The following is a 20,331-nucleotide window of genomic DNA, read 5'->3' as shown; positions in this document are numbered from 1 at the left end:
AGATGGGTATCCCACCGTGCTAGGGTCAATTCTATAATTGTTTGGCATTAAATCCCCAGCAATCATCCCACAAACCTCGATTGTCTTGACGAGGGACAAAAATGCACAAGCGCATGCGCCTTGGCAAATATTTAAACGCTAATAGAGTAATAATGAGGGAACTATTTATCGCGTATGTGATTTGGTTTAGTAACCTTGTGCACTCCAAATGTTAATATGATGTTGGAAAGAATCATGTTACACTTACCCCGCTTTGTGGTACACTTCTCTCGAAGAGAAGTATTATATACTTCTGTCTTCTGGTACCATCCAAATTTGGTGGATTGGTAACTTTGAATCTAACGTCTTTGTGTCAACGTAACCAATGTAACACTATGTCAAACTGGTCTCTTCCTAAGTCAACATCAAACAGAGGATACTGCTGATCCGCGTTTGAAAACGGTCCATTAAATTAATAAGTAAATAAACCAAATACTGGCAGCTTTTATTAGAGATAAACACTTAACGTATTTTATTTCCGTTGCAAAAAAATTCTTGAGACAAGACATTGTTTCCCTTCTCTTTCTTATGAATTTAAGGAATGAATGTTCAATTTTTTACCGTTTGTATTTTAATTATGGCTGTTTATTACCGTAAATAATTAAGACTTCTTTTCTTTTGTGGCACAAATAATTACATTTACGACATCTACCTTTGTTTTCTACGCAAAATGTGTTTTTACTAAGTTCGAACACTCGCTCTAAAAATGGGATTTTTTTAATTTGGTCACGTAGACAAGGGTAATTATTTATTTATTTTTTCCAGTAAATTAACTGAAAATGCTGTAAAAACTGGGAATAGTACTTTTATGGGTCGCGATAAGTTTTTATTTTGGAAAATCCTTTGGGTTTATATGTTAAATTTAATTATTTATTTTTTTTGTGTATTATTAGCCGATGAAAACCAACCAACTAGTCTAGGCACTTTAGGTTGTGGTTTTAAACAAGGCCTTATATTAAATTTTTTTTCGTGAATTTATTTATTTATTTATTTTTTAAACTGTAACCGGTTTTGTTTTTTAAATTTTACTTTACGTTTTATTTTGTCCCACAATTTTTGACACTTAAGAAAAAAATGTTTTTTTTTTTGGTGCGAAGTTTCTTTGGACCGCATGTGTGGTAGTTTATAGTTAAAAACACGCTTTTTTTTAATTGTACGATTGGTTATATAAAAAGCCCGCACAATTATAGGCTTTTTGAGCACGATTTTATTGATTTCATATTAAGCGTGGTTTTAAATCAATAATTAATTTATCGGTATAATTTTAAAATTAAAATCTCCACAGACCTGAGATGTTTTAGTATAGGGGATTTTCTTTAAATTATAATTATATGGTAAATGGGTCAATTTAAATTCATGGGACGGCATTTTAATTAAAACACACATACAAAGGATTTTAGGATAATGTTTATTTTTTCGCGCAATATTTAATTTTGAAAGGTTAATTTCTTTTATTTTTTAATTTTTCAGCATTAAGTAACCGATTAAAAGCTATAATTTAAATTATTGTTTCTCAATATTTCGCTATAAGTTCCGCTATATATTGTTTAGTATGAAAATTGTTTTCGTCTCACACCCTCTATATGTATGTATTTTATTTTTATTATTTTTTTTTGACCATTTAATTGAGGTGTGAAAAATCCACTCAAGATTTCTTTAATTTTTTCATTTTTCTTTCAAAGTCATGGCAGTAGATTTTTTTTTTTTAAATTATCACTTCAAAAGACAGTTTTTGAATTTTTGTGTGTTTTTAGTGTTGTGTATATAATTGAAATTTTCCATGCCTCTTTTGTGGAATATTTTTTTTCACCTTAAATTCATTTACAGATAATATTTATACAAATATTTATAGTTTTTTTTGGTTTTTAATTAATTAATATATCATTAATTAATTAGCAATTTAAGGGGTTTAAAAACTGTACCAAATTTATAGTTTAATTTGGTTAAAAGCGATAATTTTATGGATTTAAAAACAGAATGGAAGCGTTAAGGATATTTAAAATTTAAAACTGGGAGTATTAATTAATATTAATTGGTAAAACGTAATTAGTATATTTAAAATAAAATGAGAATTATATAGGACATCTTCCCCAGCTTAAAAACAACCCATACTTTAAAAATTGCCTGTACGATTACACCTTTGTTTTTAAATTGCACTAATTTATTTAATTACCATGTTTGCCTAAATTTTGACGCTTAACTCTACCCGTTTATGAATCATTATCGTTTCTAACTGAAGCGGGAAATTAGTGCCTAAACACACACGCACACATTCACACAAACGCAAAATAAACCTTCCAACCACCCATTCTACCAAACCAATACTTTCAGAAACCATACAATTCCGAGGGGTTAAAAAACGTAAAACACAAAAAATGATATGCCACAGTAGAAAAAGGATTTGATTGATTTATTATTTAATAAAACGGTGGATGAAAAATATTGATAGGACAGTAAAACACAATAATGAAGGGAGTATAATAGTTTTTATGTCAATTTGACCATTGGTACAAAATAAGGAACAATTCTTATACTATAATATAAGTGGATTATAAATATTCGGCTTATTTTCTGTTTTATTTATTTTTTTTTATTTCACGGCTGTAGCGTATTCAGTGACCAATATTACTCTATATTTGTTTGTTTTTTAAGTACACGAGGGTCTGAGGTCTAAAAAATCCTATTTATTTATTTATTTTAATTATTTATTAAAAAAACAAGAAAAAAAAACAATGAAATGCTGATTTGTTTAAAATAAAAAGTCCGCTACACATCTTGGCACAAATTCTACATAACGAAAAAAAAGCGTCTATTTGAAAAGAAAAACACATTTTTGACAGGGTTCATGGAATGTTAATGTTGTCTGTCTTTAGTTTTTTAACGGTTTTGTCCATTTTTTTCACATTAAAAAAAACCGAAATTTGTGAAACCTTAATTTGTATTTTAAATGAAAATTCGCGATAAATGGCGTATATTTTTTTAAGTAAGAATTACGCGGGTAGACTGGGGAAGGATGAATGGGGGTTTATTTTTTTTTAATTATTTTCTTTATTATTATTTCTAATTATTCGCGATCACAACTTGACCGAGTGTTGAGTCTTGTTTTATTTATTTTTTTTTGTTAAAGTTTTATTATTTATTTTAATCAAGTGAATATTTTTTTTTGGAGAAATATATTTAGTTTTTATAACCGGAAGTTTTGGTTTGATTTCCTCGCACTTGATTTGAAGTATTTATTTTGTTTATTTAAAACAGGAAAACTCGCAAGAAATAAATTTAAAATTCCAATAAAAAAAGAATTTTTTTTTTCTCTAAATTTTCTTTTTAAGGATACACGCACAATAAATTGTACCTTTTGTTTAGGTATGTTATGTATGTATGTAGGTTTGTTTGTTTTTGTTTATTTTGTATTTGTTGTATAGTTTTCACGAGATAAAAAGTAAAAACGGTCATGTCATGTCGAAGCCTCTTCACTTGCCGTTCTGTACCGAAACCCTCTCTATCGCGTAGACCAATCACATTCATGAATGAATGAAGTCATTTAATCATAAGTTTTTAAAATTTTTGCTTGACGATAACACCGAATTTTTTCCAATATATTTTTTTCCACGCAATTTATAATAATACCTTAATATTAATTTTTTTTGTTTAATTAAATATTTAATTTGTTTTTAATTATTAATTACCCAATTATATAAAGCTGCCAAATGAAATTAATGAACGTATGCCTTAAAAAAAGTTGCACAGTTTTTCACTGAAATTTCATCTTTTGGTCCAAATTAACCAAAATATTTAAATTTTAAAAACTATCATCAATTGTCCTTAAATAAATGATCGATTAAAAAAATCATGATAAAAAATAGAAAAAAAAAATGCACGAATGAAAATATTTCTAAAATATGGAATGAACATGTTTGTATGTTTGTTTCTATCCTTCTTAACATCGATGTGAGCGTCACATGGTGTTTGTTTGTGTGTTTGTTTATTTTGTTTTGTTTGTTGTATATTAAAAGTATGTTTTTTTTTAACGATACGAGCTGGAATATTTGTCCGTTATATTTGTTTGTTTCGACGATTTATATAAAATAAAAATAACCCGCGCTTTGGAAAACTATCGTAGTTCATTTTCCCGGTTCAGTATTATTATAGTTGCACACGAAAAAACGAAAACCAGCCTGCCAGCCGTAACGGTTAAAGATGATTAGTCTCGCCTTCGTGTAGGGTAAAAGGGAAGACTAAAAATCTTGTTTCTTATATTTCTGACCAGGAGTGTTTTAGGAGATCAATTATTACGTAGAGGGGGGATAGAATACTATATATATAATTCATCCCCCTTGTAGACCGCTGAAGGTTTTGTAATTATTTTTTTTTATATATTTACGTTTAATCCTCCTCGCTCTCGCCTTGACCGTACATGTCGGCCAGTTTTTGGAACCTGGGACCCCAGCCGTTCAGGTAGTCGAAGTCTTGCTCATTGTCATCAGTTCCGGAAGCTAGAGAACTCAGACTGCCTGCAGTGCTGCCACACCCTTCGTAAGCGTAATTTCGTAGATCGTCAAAAGGGGGAGCGTTGGGATCGTGGTCAGCTTTGTCCAAGTGGTCACGAATGAAATCACCAACGTCCGGTTGAACGCCAGGAGGCACTAATAAAAACGACATAAACAAAAAGAGCTCCTTATGTGTACACGAAAGAACTTAATGATACAACCCTAGGCTACTACAACAGCTTAGCATTTCCCTAATTTGTGGTCAACAAATACCACATAAATGAGGAACCAAGGACTAGTTAAGATCAAGTCAGGGATAGATTTAATTTTAGAAGTAGGAATGGAGAACTGAGCAATGTGGGCGCGCGTCAAAGTCCCGGATCCCCTTCAAATGGACGGTGGGGGGGGGGGGGGCTATGAAAGAAGAGGCGGGTCATAGCGACACAGGTAAAAAAGAACTACGTATTTTTCGCCGTCCCCGTCAGCAACGTCATCAAAACGTAGTTTAAGTGAGCTAATAAGATAGTTTAAACATTTCGTTACGTGTTGGAGGGAGGGGCTCTATACTGGGCTATGAGTCGGACTGAAGTAAATACTAACCGTTCTCCATTCCTACTTCTAAAAATAAATCTATCCCTGATCAGGTTAAAGATATAGTCAAAAATGCATGGGCCAAGTGTCATACGTTTAACGTTGCCTATGTATTATGATAAAACCCTATTCTACTAGAACAGTTTACTATTTCCCTTATTTGTGGTGAACAAATACCACATATATGAGGTATCAAGCACTCGTTAAGATCAATTTAAAGATTAAGTCAAAAATGCGTCAAATCATTCAATGTCTTACGTTGGCGTTGCCTAGGTTCTTTGAAGGGTGGTTTTTCGGGTCCAGGTTTCGCTCCCAAGGGAGTACCAGCCGCGTCTATGGGAATTCTGAGAGGAGTGATATCGTAGGCGTTCATGTCGTCTTCGCCACCACCTTCGTCGTCGTAGCTGATAATGTTCTCTCGAACGTCGTCATCTACGTCTCCGTGTCCGTATTTCTGGTCAGGGCGACGGTTGCGCGTATACGCGACAATCACCAACACCAAGACTTGAAAGAAAAAAAGATTAACGCACCAAGGCGATTAGAGATGCCCAATTCAGATCTTGAACGCAACCAACCAAAACATTTAATAAAAACACAAAATTAGGAAGGGTTTGAGACAAGAATGAGACAAGAAAACTATCTGTAATCTTAGGGTGTGACACATGCGCTGTCTGTTAGGTTAGTACTAAGGGGTCTCAAGTCATAGAAGTTATTGTTTCTTATCCGCTATTGGGTTTATAAGATCCATAACCTTGCATAGTTATTTTTGAGGGCATAATCCTTACTTAAAACCGCAATAATGCAAGCAATAATAATGAGCAATGCATCGGTGCTCAAATTAACGGAGGCCTTATGATAAATGCCCCCGATGTTTTCATTGCCGCAAGTGCAATTATCGCAGACGAAACCATCTTGACAGTGACACTGGTAACCCAATCCGTGCATCAGATTAACGCATTTTGCGCCATAACCGCAATGTAAGCTGAAACATTCGTCGTCATCTTCGCATTTCAGTCGGTCTTCCGAAGGAGCGAATCCCATTGGACAGCTACAGTTTGTTCAATCATTGTAGGTCGCGAGGTAAGGCGTAGGGGGTCAGGGATTGTTTTTTGTTGTAGGAACACAAAAGTAAAACGAAAACAAAAAAGGAAAACAAAAGAAAAAGAAAAACACAAAACAAAGTTAGCGATGGCGACTCGAGTGTATTAAAAGTAAATAATTGATTGGAGTGGTTGGAAAATATTTTCGCCGAGCCTAGATTGAGTTTTACGAATTTTCTAAGTCGCCATTGCGTTCCACCCGAAGGAGTCTATGCTAATACGGCACCAAAGTAAACTCCGTGAATTTAGCGCTGTTGTCCCATTCAAAAACCGAGAAAAGTTTCATAAGTGGCCTTTGAAGTACCATTTTCGTTATACACCTCTGAATATAAGCAAAGGGCAACAACTTAGAGAATGCACTACAATCCAACCTACCTAATACACCCTTCAGACGGCAGCTTTTGAAGGGCTTGTCTTAATTAAATTCGTGTTAAGACAGTATACGTAGTTTTCAGACAAGGAGGACTCATACATTTACACAAGGAGGCTAGTCTCCATGTGCTGCCCAAGGAGGCCAGACTCTCTGATGGTGTCAATAGCCAGGCCTCCTTGTGTAAATGGTATAAATCCTCATAGTCTGAAAACTGTGTACTAGAAGCGGCAGATAACAGAGTTATAATTTGTGAAACTGTTAGATAAATACACCTCAAAGGGCACAAATATGAAACTTTTGACGGTAGTTGCATTGGAGCAACGAGAGCCAAATTCTTGGTGATACTTCAGTGCCGAATAAGTTTTTAAAACTTACTGAGTATATTAAGGAGGCAGACTAAAATGGCGGCGAGTGCGGCCATACTAAGACGCATAACCTTCAGTTGCGGTAAAGCTCCACAATTTTCCCCGCTATAACCGTCGGGACACTTGCAAAAGTATCCCTCTCCATTGTCACGATTGACGCAAGTACCGCCATTAAGGCAGGGCTCGCTTAAACATTCGTTCGCGTCCGTGCAATTCTTGCCGTCGTCGGTTACGGCGAAACCAGGCTGACACCTGATAGGTCACATTTAGGGAAATCAAGCAAGCAAAAGGGTAAAAAAACAGCAAGCAAGGAAAGTTCAAAGGTTAGGAATGGAAAAAAGAGCGTTGAGTTATTAAGGGCGAAAACCAACACCAAAGTTATTGTTAAACGTATTCCATACCAAACGTATACAGCCTACAGTGTCGTTTCTGATTAGTTTCAAATTGGGTACGTTCTCAGGGTCAAACTGGATGAAAGTATTTATACATCTAGTTACGGAGATGTGAGCTCCCATAAGGGAACAGTTACAGAGGTACAAGCGTACACACACTTCTACAAATTTAATAGTACACTTCTGCTAGATAAAGGCAGTGAGCACGTTTAAAAGGGAGAATGTGAGAGACCGAGTTCTGCGTCTGGCTCCTCGGCTGTGCGCTGAGGTAGGTGCGCGTGAGAGAGATATCGGGCTGTGCCGTTATAGTGCTCACTGCTTCTATCAATAGCACAATTCTGCTAGATAAAGGCATTGAGCACTGATAAAGGTTCAATAACGTTCTTAGATCGAAGACAATTGAAGAAAGGTATGTCTCACTCCAAATGTGTCTGTATTTCGTGGTTTTTAGGTGTTAATCAATGTAACTAAAAGTTGCAGACCCCATGACACTCAGTTTGAACCCAAGAACATTCCCTTTAAAGAATGCCACTTATCAAAGACACGTAAAGATTCAATAGTATTTCATAGCAGCAATACGCTTGGTATGATAACGTTAATTGTTTGTTATTTTAAAATCATCGATTAAGAAAAAACAAGAGCTAATTAACCAGATTAAAAAAAATCCCGAAAAGAATGAAACAATTCCGTAGAGCCCAATTGTAACAAATTAATGGTTAATTATCTATTAGAAAATCTTTCTGTTAAAATGAAAAAAAAACCTTCGAAACAGATCAGAGCAGGCTCGTAAATTAAAGTCGTAATTGAGGCTCATTTTGAAAAAACCTTAGCTTTTGTTCTCCAGGAAAATTATTTCGAAAATGTGTAAAAGAAAAAGAAGATAGTTCCGAATCATTTAAATTGTAGAAAGAATCCGCGAGAGATTGTTCTCATCTTTCTCTCTTTCTTTTTAAATATAAAAACCCGAGAACATTTAACGAAACGAGCGCCGAATTAAGTACGGTCTAGCGATAATACAAAAGAGAGAAAGAACATTTTTATTTTTTCTTCTATATCAAAGTGGCGAGAAAGCCATTAAAAGCAAACGAAGCAAGATTTTGGTGAAAGAAATCAATCCATCAAGTTTAACCTCGTGTTTCCTAAAACCGTACGTTTCGTGTTTATGAGGGAATATCTATTAGGTCTAGGTTTATAATTGTAAATTTGATAAATTGTTCTGTTTAGTAACTGATTATTGTTTGTAAATTACTTCGTCTGGTCGTAAGCTTTTAAACGAGTACAAACAAGGTGTATTTTTAAATTAAGTAAAATCAGTCAGAAGTATATAATACTTCTCTTCTAATGTAACGGTGATTCGGTTTGCCAGCGTACTCGGGCTAGTATTCATACGCGAGCTTTCACACAGTATAACGCATTGATGATAGCCCATTTCGACGTAACTAAGAGGGGAAGACACGGGGGTAAAACTTTGCCTTCCATCTCGCTTTTTGGCGCCTGCGCTGTTGCTATCATGAGAGTGCGCAATGCATGAGACGGAAACGTATCACCCACTTGTATGTCCCCCCCTTTTTTGTCGTAAAGGTCCATAAACTGTTTTTCGTCAGCTCGGAGGCAACCTGAATCACACACGCATCGCCCAGCCTTACCGTATCACTTTCTGTTAATCCTATATGCCTTTGCTGAACTCCCACAATATATTTAAATATATACACATTTAAAGTGATACTTATTTTTTTACTTAAGTTAACTTTTTTCGTAATTCTCCAGTGTATAGATAGATACTCAAATAAAAGCTTACGCAAAGTGGAACTCAATCACTTAATTACAAATACAATTTCATAAAAAAAAACATATTTGCAAAACTCTAGTATTAATAATAAAGAAATTTTTGAAGTTTTAAAATCCTCATTAAAACCCTTGAAGAATTTAAGAAGAACACGGAAAATCTCTTTAAAGAAAAACCAATTTTGGCTGTTCCGTTTTTTCTCTTCTCTGTTCCGCTGTCTTTAGGGTAAGGCAACTACGTATAATGACTTTTTCTTTCTTTTTTTTTCATATTAGATTTGTAAACCGTTAATAGCATCTGGGCTTTACCCGTTTCTTGCCAAAAAGAATTTCTTTCACTCAGAAGGAATTTACGTTCGAGAAAACTAATTTACGATTGGAGAATATTTTAATGGATTTTTTTCCCCTCACTCGGTTTTGTTTCGCTATAGGTTTTATTACTATCGGATTAGACACGCACACACACACGGACGGTAGATTCCGAGAAAGTGTTAAGATAGAAGAAGAAAAACCCTTTATAAAACACCAAAAAAAAAAAATATGGCCAAGGCTTAGAGGAAAGCTTCATGGCTGTTAATACAACGCGGAAGTCCATTTCTAGATGTTTGTTACCATAAGTATATGACTAGCTATACTTCGTAGTGCTAGAGACTTACAGCTCGAGCTAGTTCGAGAACGACAAGCGAGTATTAACTATACACTCGGTGGTTAATTTTGCAGGACTTGCATCTTCCTATTTAGTCTACACTAAGCCTTTGACGGCGCCTCACCAGGCGTCGCTTTACCTCGAATCTATGCCTACTTCAATCACTTCATGACAAGCTCCAGTTTGTAACCAGTGACAAACTTATGGTGAACATATCTTATAAACTTATGAAGTAATCGATATATTTGACAAACTAAAATGGCTTATGATTTCAGACTAGAACTGAAGATAATTTTTTTAAGTGTTATTCATTCCTGCTCCTAATAAATATATAAATTCTTGATGTAACTTAATCAACTTAAATTTAAGTAACAAAAACGTTACTTCAACACGATCCGATCAATAATATAAGTCAAACCTGCTCCTAATAAATATATAAATTCTTCATATAACTTTGTTTTAACTTAATCAACTTAAATTTAAGTAATAAAAACCTTATTTCAACATGATCCGATTAAAAATATAAGTGGAATTGGTATCTAAACTAACTGACCAATAAGAACACTATGATATAAGGCTTAATTTGTTAACGTATGTGTTACTCATGCGCAAAGTGACTTAATAAGTCTAGTGCGTTAGGGAGACGTGTTAGTTTTGTAGAAGGGGAAGTGGTGCCCGTCTGGGTTCCGAACTAATTTACGTTCAATAGCGACCGCGTTATTGGCATTATGGTTTATTATTTCTTAGCACACTAAGGCTCGGTGATATACCAACCAATAAATAAATAACTAAATAAATAGGCTTAAGGTTAGACTATTTTATGTAAATAGAAGATCTGACCTGCAGTCGTGTATCATCCATAAGTCAACGCAAATGAACGGTGGACGACATACGATGCCATGGCACGGGTTATTGGACGGACAACCGTCTATGAGATTATGCCATTCGAGAACCACGGCGTTCTCGGAGCCATTCTCCATTGGCAAGTATTTCTGGTCCAATCGAATGTCATTCATGCAACCTATAAAGATAACAAACAAAAAGTTATGAATGGAATATTAGCACCTCAAACCAAATCCTTGTTTTTGGGGTTTTTAGGAAAGTTATCTAGTATCAAGAAGTGATATCTAGTTTATTAGGGGGAAAGTATAAATTCGCCGCATTTCCAGCTTCATCTCCAGTCCAAACGTAGGTATGGAGTTAATCCCCTCCTCGAAATTACAACCAGCATGTCATTGCTTCTTCCGTATTTTCCGACTGAGGAGAGGCGAAATAGCCGCGGCCTCCTTTTCCGTCCCCCCCTCCTTTTATTTTGAAAGGGGGACGGGGACTGGCACTATGGCGCGCGAATACCCTGGCATCTTATACCTTCACCCTAGTAAACTAGATATCGCTTCTTGGTCAGGCGTTGCTCTAAGCAAACCTAACTCCTTATTCAGTTGCCTGTCCATGGTTAGTTGGTCTGATGAAGCTTCCACTTTAATATGGGCACACTATGTAAAATTTGGTCGCCATAACCGAGGTAAGAGATAGGAGGGTGTGACGTCACCAGAAAGTTCGTAATAGCAGACTATAGCATGGTTGACATCAGCAACACCATGAATTCATTAATAATTAACAATTAAGTAATTAATACCATGGTGGTAACACTAAGGGAATGCTTTTAGAAGTGATTTGGTAACTTGTCAGTCAGTCAGAAAGCGGGGCAAATCAGTTATGATTTTATAAACTTTCAAAGACAAAATTGATAAAGAGCTACTATATAGGTTTAGGGCTTTAGTCTAGAACTAAAAATAGGCAGATTTTCAAAAAGTTTTGTAGGTCGGAAATCCAAACGGATTTTTCGCAAAATCTTTTTGGGTTTATTTTTTTTCCTTTTTGCGCCATTTCTTAGCTTTTATTTTTCTTCAACAGGAAGGGATACGAGTTTCGTTTTTATCCCGTCATACTATACAACAAGGGAGTCCCGTTTCGATAGCGGTAGAGAGCTATTTATTCTGACTATGTTCTAATGGATTTTGCTGATATTCAACAAGACAAATGTTCAGAACCGGAGCTCCGCTAGGCCCAAGGTTTTTCTTATACATGGACAAAGCTCAATGCCAAAAGAGAGAAGAAGGAGAGAAAAAAAACCTTCGGGGGTTGTTGGGGAATTTTGGAAGGGCCCCGGGCATACACGCTAAAACTAGGTCCCCATAACTGATGGACCAAAAATTGATTTTTTAACGGTTTCGAGAAAGACACACAACACAGATCGCCTATATATTATTTTAGTTTTTTTATGGTGTTATGGGTTAGGGTAATTAGGCCTACAATTGAGTAATGACAAGGAATATAATGATTTTATTCTTTTACTATAATCCGTTCCCAGCTATGTGATTAGCTACTTTTTTTTTACCGGAATTAATTTTAATTAAAATGTCGTTTGTTTTATAAGGTGACAAACAAATTAAGAGTTTAATTTTGATGGGAGATTTTTTTATATAAATCTTCTTGATATTTAATCATTCAATTACTATATAATTGAAATTGCACGCTGAACTAGGCCTATAAAATTCTTCACTTGAAATATCAAATTGTTCTAAATTGATCATGATGTTTGTCATCCCAAGGTAAAATAGTTTGCAAGATATTTTCCATAAGTATGACACTTATTATACTTCGTAATGCTAGAAACTTACAGCTCGAGCTAGTTCGAGAACGACAAGCGAGAATTGACTACACTCGGTGGTTAATTTTGCAGTACATCTTCCTATTTAGTCTGTAATAAGCCTTTGACAGCGCCTCACCAGGCGTCGCTTTACCTCGAATCTATGACCTACATCACAATCTATCAGTAACCAGTGTCATACTTATGGGACATATCTTATAAACTTATGATACACGTTACAAAACAACTGCCCCTGAAAATGGTTGGCAAATCCTTGCCCTTAATATAATCGGACATCTAAACTAGCACTGAGATTCATGAGTTTATCGACCGGACAAAAAAAAAAACCCCGGGCAGAATAAATAGGATAAAGAAAAATAAGTTAAAATGATGATGGAGAACCTTGCGGCTCGCTACGAGAAAAAAACAACATCCAACCTTAAACCGCACTAACTCTTATTTCACCATATTTCAAGGTACTAACTTCCCTTTCCTTCCGCGTTTCCTAAGCCATGCCTAAAACTAACAAGGAAAAGGCTTTCTCGTTGAAAACAAAATAAAGTAACAAGATGACCCCGGCATATTACAGACTTTCGCTACCACTCGGATGATAACTTACAAAATGTTTTCAATAGACTATAGTGTCGGTAAAAAGGGGTGTAGACTGTGTATGCTTCCCTCTAGGCGCGCTCTTGTAAGGGGGGGGGGGGTACTGCACGCGCCTAGTAGGGGGATGACACTGAGCTAAGAGATATAGAAATGTATGACGTTTGCATACGTAGTACTGATACTATTTTATATACAAGGTTGTTCCAAGAAGGGTCTTAGCACCGAAGCATAGTGGGTTTCTGGGGACGACTTTGAGTCGAAAATGTTCTAGGAGTCGGACATTCGTTCTCTAAGGGGTACTGTTTCTAAGTTATGGTTGGAGTGTTTTATGGATGACCCCTTAATAAATTAGCATTGTATTTCAGTTTCATAATTAAATGAAAACACTTAACATAAGTTGTTCAGGGCTGCCCATAAGACAAAATGGACATAATACAATATTTCCGACTCAAAATCGGTCAAAAAACCCACCCACTAAAGGGTCCTTACCACCCTAACCCTTTTTTGGAACACCATGTCTACACCTTTGTATAAATAATTCAAGAAGAGTGACAAAGATTTTAGGCTTACCTTCTTGAAAGTCATTGTCCACCACAGTCATTCCTGGTCCGACGTACTGGACATCGCCACCAGCTATGACGTTTTGTTTCTCAATGTCCATAAGTTGGTGCAATCCTTCGAAGTCGAGTAGCTCGTTATAGCGTCGACCTCCACCGCCGTCCAGGGATATACTGGCGGTGCTACCATATCGGAGAACCAAAACAGTGTGCCAATGACCGTCGCTCACTTGAACTGCCGGTAACCAGAGTTCGCGCTCGTCTGACGTGTGTTTGTGGTTCAAATTGAAACGGAATCGAAGTTTCTTGTCTCGAATCTGTAAAGACGAACCAAATATTGAACTAATTATAGATTTATGCTTCTCCTTACTGTGTTAAACTGACACTTTAAGTATTAAGTGAAGAGCATTATATCACTCTTTTAAACCGATTTTCAACAAAATAGCGAATTAATTTGGGATATTTTTACAGATATATTTGTTCAGACTGACGAATTTTCTTTACTTCTTTACAGAAAACAGTTATTCTAGATATCTCTCCTTGATTAACCATTAAATAAATATGTCTGCAGTTTTTGAAATATAGGGCGATTTGAGGAGCAAATACCGATTTTAGTTTGGATTAAGGACCTTGAAGGGAAATGGGGACTTTTAGGGATCTGGTGGTAGCCCTGAAAATATCATCAACTAGTAATTTAGCCCGTCTAATCCTTCAGTAATCTTAATTATCTTCAACGTTTCTAAGCGAGGTACAGATCTTTAAAACGTTCCCAATTCGATAATTACAAAGCTCTTAAAATTCCCCATTGAAGACTTAATAGATTAAGTTTCAAAGTTTCTCAATTGCTTATATTACAGACGACAAAATTACACCATACGTTTATAAGATGTTCCATAAGTATGACACTTCAAATACTTGGTAATGCTAGAGACTTACTAAAAGCTAGTTCGAGAACGACAAGCGAGAATTAACTACACACGGCTTTGCAGTCCTTAGTATTTAGCCTGTACTAAGCCTTTGAGAGACCTTCGTCACTTCATGACAAGCTACAGTTTTTAACCAGTGACGAACTTATGGAACATATCTTATGAACTTATGATTGCACTCGTAAGAATGCAACCAAGAAAGTCTAACTAGTTTAACTGCAAGGTTTCTGCAACAATATACTAAATTACAAACCTCAAGTATGCAATACTCTCGTCCATGTTTGCTAGTCGCTCTGAACAGCTCTCCGTGTTTCTGTCTTGTACGGAACATAAGCTGAATTTCAGTCTTGAAGGCACTCGGGTCAAAAGACAGCGCGTATTTGATGTAGCTTTTCTGCAGGAACTTTTTAGATTTGGTTTCTATTAAAGAGAACAATAAAATGCTGCTTTATTAGAAAGGGATCGTCCAATTGTCACGTTGCTTTGGTTCACATCTTAACACACATCAATCAGAACACAACCCACTAAAAATTAGCGGCGCCTACCTTTGTCACACGTTGGCCCGTAATAACCAGGGTCACATACGCATTTGGCCGAATCGTAAGTACCAATGCATTTTCCGTGTTCGCAGAAGCTTTGTAAGTTATTAGCGTTACATTGCTCTTCAGCTGGCGTACAACCTGGTCTACTGTGTTCGAAGCTCCCAGGTGAACCCAAATCGTACATCTGTTAATGATAAAACGCATCCAATTGTTCTTACTTCAATGGATTTACTTCGGACGATAACTTTATTTCAATTGATGTACACCACTGGTGGAAACTAACCCTACTTCAATACGATCCCGTTTATAAACTTAACATTAACATGTTCTAACTCCAAAGATGGGGTAATACAAGATGGGGTATATCTCGTCTCCCTCAGGGTGCAATCTTTCTAAATTGACACTTATTAATCTAATTAAATTGACCTTTAAAATGAACCTAATTTCGTTAAAGAGAGACAATTTGTTCATACATAAATTAACTATAGAACTTAGAAGGAAAGTACGTTATTTCCGAAACATGGGGAGTCAACAAAGTTCCAAAATATCACCACACTTCAACACATGAAACAATGCCTAACAACTTCACCACCATCGTGGAGGTCAAACTAAGACCCAACAATTAACTCAAGTTGCCTAAACCGAAGATAGAAAGGATGAGCTTACCTCGCTGTTATGAATGAAATTCTTGATACACCCTTGAAATCCTTCTCGAGTATGTTTATGTTGCCAGTCATAGCTGACCAACTTATGATGGACACCACCCATTTGTAGAGGCGTGTTAACATTCAGGAACTCGTTAAATGGTGGAATACTAGCTTTGCCTTCGCAGAATGTTCGGTCAAATTTAGGCACATCAGCATCTTCCGGTTTCGCTTGATCGCAGCTATCAACGCTCATTCTAACATTCTGTAATTAGACAAAATGGACACGATTGTTTTCAAATGAATTCAGGCTAACAAGAACATCAAATTCCCTTAAATTAGAACTTCACTAATGAATTTAAACTGCCTTTAACATTAACATTAATTTTATTTTCAGCTTTAGAGTTCTTTTAACAATTTGTTAAATACTTAATAACAAAGTTGAGGATAAGTCAATCGTTTCGCATCATAATGATCAATAAGTAAAAAGACTAAATATAACTGCGGTTGCGTTGAATAATATTTCACCCCTTTATGTACACCAATATTTTGTTTCAAAAGCGAATATTTCAGAGATAAGACTCACCTCTCTGTCCCAAAAGATATCGATCTGATGCCATTTTCCATCGTGCAAAGGCTTAGGCACGGCGACACGAACTTCGGCGGTACCGGAACCAAAATCAATAAGCAATCGAGGAGTTCCGCTTTCCAATTCCAAGGAGATGAAATCTTGAACCACTTCCTCCGAAGGCTCAGGGTTTGTGATAGGTCCATTGTAAAACAATAGGCCATTGGGCTTTTGCGTCATAAATTCCAGACTCAAATGAGAGTTTTCGCATTGTTGCAAAGGCGGGAACCAGGCCCAACCGTTACCGTTAAAAGTGCGAGATCTTTCTTGACATTGAGGGCCATCGACACCGTTTCGACATTCGCAACTGCGGAAGACAATTGATATGGGCCTTTCAACTCTAATCTAAGATTCCGGCATATTTCTCTTAAGTTATATAACTTTAGATAGAATAAGGTATTTTCTCAAGTATGGAACTAAACACAATCTTCTCAAAAGGTTTGGAAACTTCGGCTTATAATGAATCGAGGGACAAAACATTTAGCTTAAATGGGTGACAAACTAATTCTAACACAATCAAAATGAATCAATAAACCTTTTCGATGTAACCCTCAGTATTGGGGTTGACACATTACGCACTCTCATGATACAAAAACACTAAAGCGCAGGCGTTAAAACGCGAGATGGAAGTGTGTCTTAGTTACATCGAAATGGTTTATTCATTGTTGAAAGTTCATTGAAAGATTCAACTGATTACATAAAACACAAAACAAATTCAAACTAACAAAGATAGGCCAAGTCATTTTAAAACTTACGTTATGCCTGAAGCAGTGTCAACACATCGTCCGTTGTTATGGCAAGGTGATGGTTTCTTTCGACACGTTTCGGGTTCGGAAAAGTCACGCGCACCGCAAATACACTTAGGATCCACCCAAGTATTGACACCAACAAAGGCCGTCCGGTTAGCATTGACCACGATGGGTTGACGATCAACCATCAAAACGTTGGTACAACTCGTTTCGCAATGCAAGTTCTCAAAGAGACACTCGTCAATCCCAACCATAGTGATATTGATTTTGACGTGTTCTTGGATCTGTAATGAAAAGATGAATAAGGTTGAAGCTATAGGCTAAAATCGGTATAAATCCGAGTTTCTCAAGAAGTGACTATAAGAATTGTTCTTGCAAAAATAGTGACTCAAGTTATGGAGTATCAGGAAAACATAGAAGCATAAGTTCATAAGATATGTTCCATCATAAGTTTGTCACTGGTTACAAACTGGAGCTTGTCATGAAGTGACGTAGGTCATAGATTCGAAGTAAAGCGACGCCTGGTGAGGCACTGTTAAAGTCTAAGTACAGACTAAATAGGAAGATGGAAGTACTGCATAATCATAACCTAGTGTAGGACTTCAATTCTCGCTTGTCGTTCTCGAACTTTAGCTCGAGCTGTAAGTCTCTAGCATTACGAAGTATAGGTAGGTGTCATACTTATCATGGAAAATATCTTATTAACTTATGATAGAAGCCACACAGAGAATTCTCTCGATGGTTTGATGACACTTAGGGATGTGAAAGCAGATTGTATCATGCAGTTTGTTACCATGGCGCAATCATAGTGAGATTACTTGAATACCCCCCCCCCCCAAATCTCATCCTTCAACTAATAACTATTCCGTGTGTCGCTTCTATTTTGTTATTGCCGTAAAAAACCCATAGGAAAACGAATGTATCAAACTTTTGAATCTAGTTTGGAATTATTTACCACGTATTTATTTTTCTAGGGCGGGGAGAAAAAAATTGTAAAAGGCTAGGCCACTTACGTATTCTCTATTTAGCGCCACAATTCCATTGAGCATGCTAGCCTTGTAGTAAGGAGATCCGTGAGCTGAAAACCGGACATCAGTGACTGGTGGTCTTTTCTCCTTCTCAATGACGCTGAACACGTCGACATTTTCCAGACGGGTTTGGGTCAAATTTGCAATGACCTCCTTGAACTTTTGATACTTGCTCTTCTCTTGACGACGCTCCTTCCAGTTCCAGACACGAATAAAATCTTCGGCCGAAAGACCTTCAAAGGGAACAAGCGAAGAAAAAGAAAAGAGGAGAAGTGTAAGAAGGCGCTAAGATTGGAGTGGACGATCTAAAAAAATCCAACAATTTTTTTTACAGTAGTAGGGGTCACTGCTTTTTACGACCTCAAAAAAAAACGGAAGGATGAAGTAGATTAAGAAGTTAACTCGATCTAAAAATATCAGGTCAAAATGTGTTGGCTGGCTTCAGCAATGGTAATTAGAAATACACGAAAGTGTGGTGGCAGAACGAGAGCGCGTGCGTTGCCTCTAGAGACGCAAAGTCGGTAATTTACCAAATACCGCCTGAAATTGCCGATATATAGCGTACCGTAATTTTACACTGGTCAAAATTTTGGTAATTTATTTAAAAATGAGCCGATTTTATTCCGAAGCCCAGTTTTTAATCAATTTTCCATTTGTTCGTGCTGTTTAAAGTACCTAAACTAGGTATAATGTTCACAATTCAACGAGGTTTAAAAATTTACCATAAATTACCCTTATACTGCTCGGCAATTCAATTTCTTTTCTCCAAAATTTGAATAGGTAAATTATTATTACAGTTTTTAAAAATTACGATAATTTTACATCTCTACCGAATTATTTACCAGGTCTTCGCAATAATATAGATGGTTACCAATAACCAAAGAATAAGTCCCGAATGCCTTAAAGCCCCCACTATGGGAAAAAGATATCGGCATAATAGTACCGATGGGTCAACCAAAGAAACTAGGGATATAGTAAAACTTCTCGTCGTAAACATCATACTGAGTTTCCATCCATACCAGTTTCTCACTTTCTATTTTTTCTATTTGCTTTCGGTTGCAGACAGTAAAGTTACCTACTTCGTAACTTATCGTTAATCTACTTCTGATTAAAAGCTAAAAGCGCCGTTGCCTTTAGATTACACAAGTGCATTGCACGAAAGAGGACCACGTTAATGATTACGAGGTTCAAACCGAGATGCTAATCACTCTTGAGATTTCCTCTCTAAACCATTACGGTTACCACTGTCACGCTTTTAAAGATAGAGCGTGTGTAATAGCCTCAGCGTAATCATTTTAGCGTACACCGATTACTTGGAGTGACTCTCCCCTCGGTATAAAATGGAATGGTTCCTCAAATCAATCGAAAGTTGTAAAACTGGGTCCTAATAACGAGGGTTTCGATTAAAAAAGGGTGAGGTAGCTAGTGCCCTTGGTAATCACGTGGAACTTTTTAGGCGCGAGAAGTTACTAAAAAGCGTAAGATACGAGCGCTAAACGCGTGAAAACCTAGTATGCCTTTGGCCGAACAATTACACCCAGAAGGGCTATTTCAAAGTCTAGACGATACTTGCTGCCAAAAGTCAGTAAGTTAAAAGGCCCATTCAGACGACTACACTAAAAATATTATGTTCACGTCAGTGAAGTCGCTTAATTAATTTGCTCCCTTAACTAGACAGTTCATATGAGTCAACGACTACGATTGGCGGGTTTACTTTAAAAAAATTTCAAAAGCAGTGGTGAGATGGCACCATCTCGTTAGCGCCTTTTCTTACGCCATAGCTCACTCAGTCACTCACGCCTTACTGACGCTTGATCGAGAAGGCTATGCCTTAGCAAAATGATATAGGAAAAGTTTAATGAGTGGTGGTATTTGACGTTTTGGAATAAGCTAGTTTAGTCTTGGTTCAAATATCACCATATGCGAAAATCGGTTTAAGTCGTCTGTTCTCGCGTTTGAACAGGGAAATGAAGGTGACGACGCTACCGTAACAAAATTAACGAGACAACCGAAGGAGACGTAAGATTTTACTTTAGTCTGAACGAGTCTTTAGTTTAGTAACGCCATTCGTTTTGCTCTCCATTGCATTTCCACATTGTTTTTAAGTACCGTTGTAACTTTTCAGACTCATCCAAAAAGTTGGGTTCTTTTATAATCAAAGTGTACTGAAGAGGGAACAAAAACACATTAGGATTCCCAGCTTTAAAGTTACTATATTTA

The 20,331-nt window shown here is 36.4% G+C and overlaps 1 protein-coding gene across 5 annotated transcripts in view; it reads right to left on the bottom strand.

Moving 5' to 3' along the window:
* Window positions 1-482: 482 nt before the first annotated feature.
* CadN (neural cadherin) overlaps window positions 483-20,331 on the bottom strand; it is a 109,899-nt gene continuing 90,050 nt past the window's right edge. For 3 of the 5 annotated variants that reach the window (XM_089869873.1, XM_089869871.1, XM_089869872.1), the window contains exons 21-31: window positions 18,097-18,344; window positions 17,090-17,367; window positions 16,293-16,641; window positions 15,729-15,971; window positions 15,066-15,246; window positions 14,774-14,940; window positions 13,608-13,911; window positions 10,619-10,799; window positions 5,903-6,165; window positions 5,376-5,621; window positions 483-4,682 (exon numbers count right to left, since the gene is read on the bottom strand). In XM_089869873.1, coding sequence (XP_089725999.1) covers window positions 4,423-4,682; window positions 5,376-5,621; window positions 5,903-6,165; window positions 10,619-10,799; window positions 13,608-13,911; window positions 14,774-14,940; window positions 15,066-15,246; window positions 15,729-15,971; window positions 16,293-16,641; window positions 17,090-17,367; window positions 18,097-18,344 — 2,720 coding nt within the window. In that variant the 3' untranslated portion in view covers window positions 483-4,422. Of the gene's footprint in view, window positions 4,683-5,375; window positions 5,622-5,902; window positions 6,166-6,965; window positions 7,208-10,618; window positions 10,800-13,607; window positions 13,912-14,773; window positions 14,941-15,065; window positions 15,247-15,728; window positions 15,972-16,292; window positions 16,642-17,089; window positions 17,368-18,096; window positions 18,345-20,331 lie in introns of all 5 variants that reach the window. The other 2 variants (XM_089869875.1, XM_089869874.1) reach the window with 1 other exon arrangement.

This window comes from Phalangium opilio, unplaced genomic scaffold (genome assembly GCF_054372755.1).
Source record: "Phalangium opilio isolate 3A_F unplaced genomic scaffold, DU_Popi_V2 ptg000031l_1, whole genome shotgun sequence".
Classification (NCBI taxonomy): Eukaryota; Metazoa; Arthropoda; class Arachnida; order Opiliones; family Phalangiidae; genus Phalangium; species Phalangium opilio.
The sequence above is the reverse complement of the archived record's forward strand: the minus strand, read 5'-3'. Positions and strand labels throughout refer to the sequence as shown.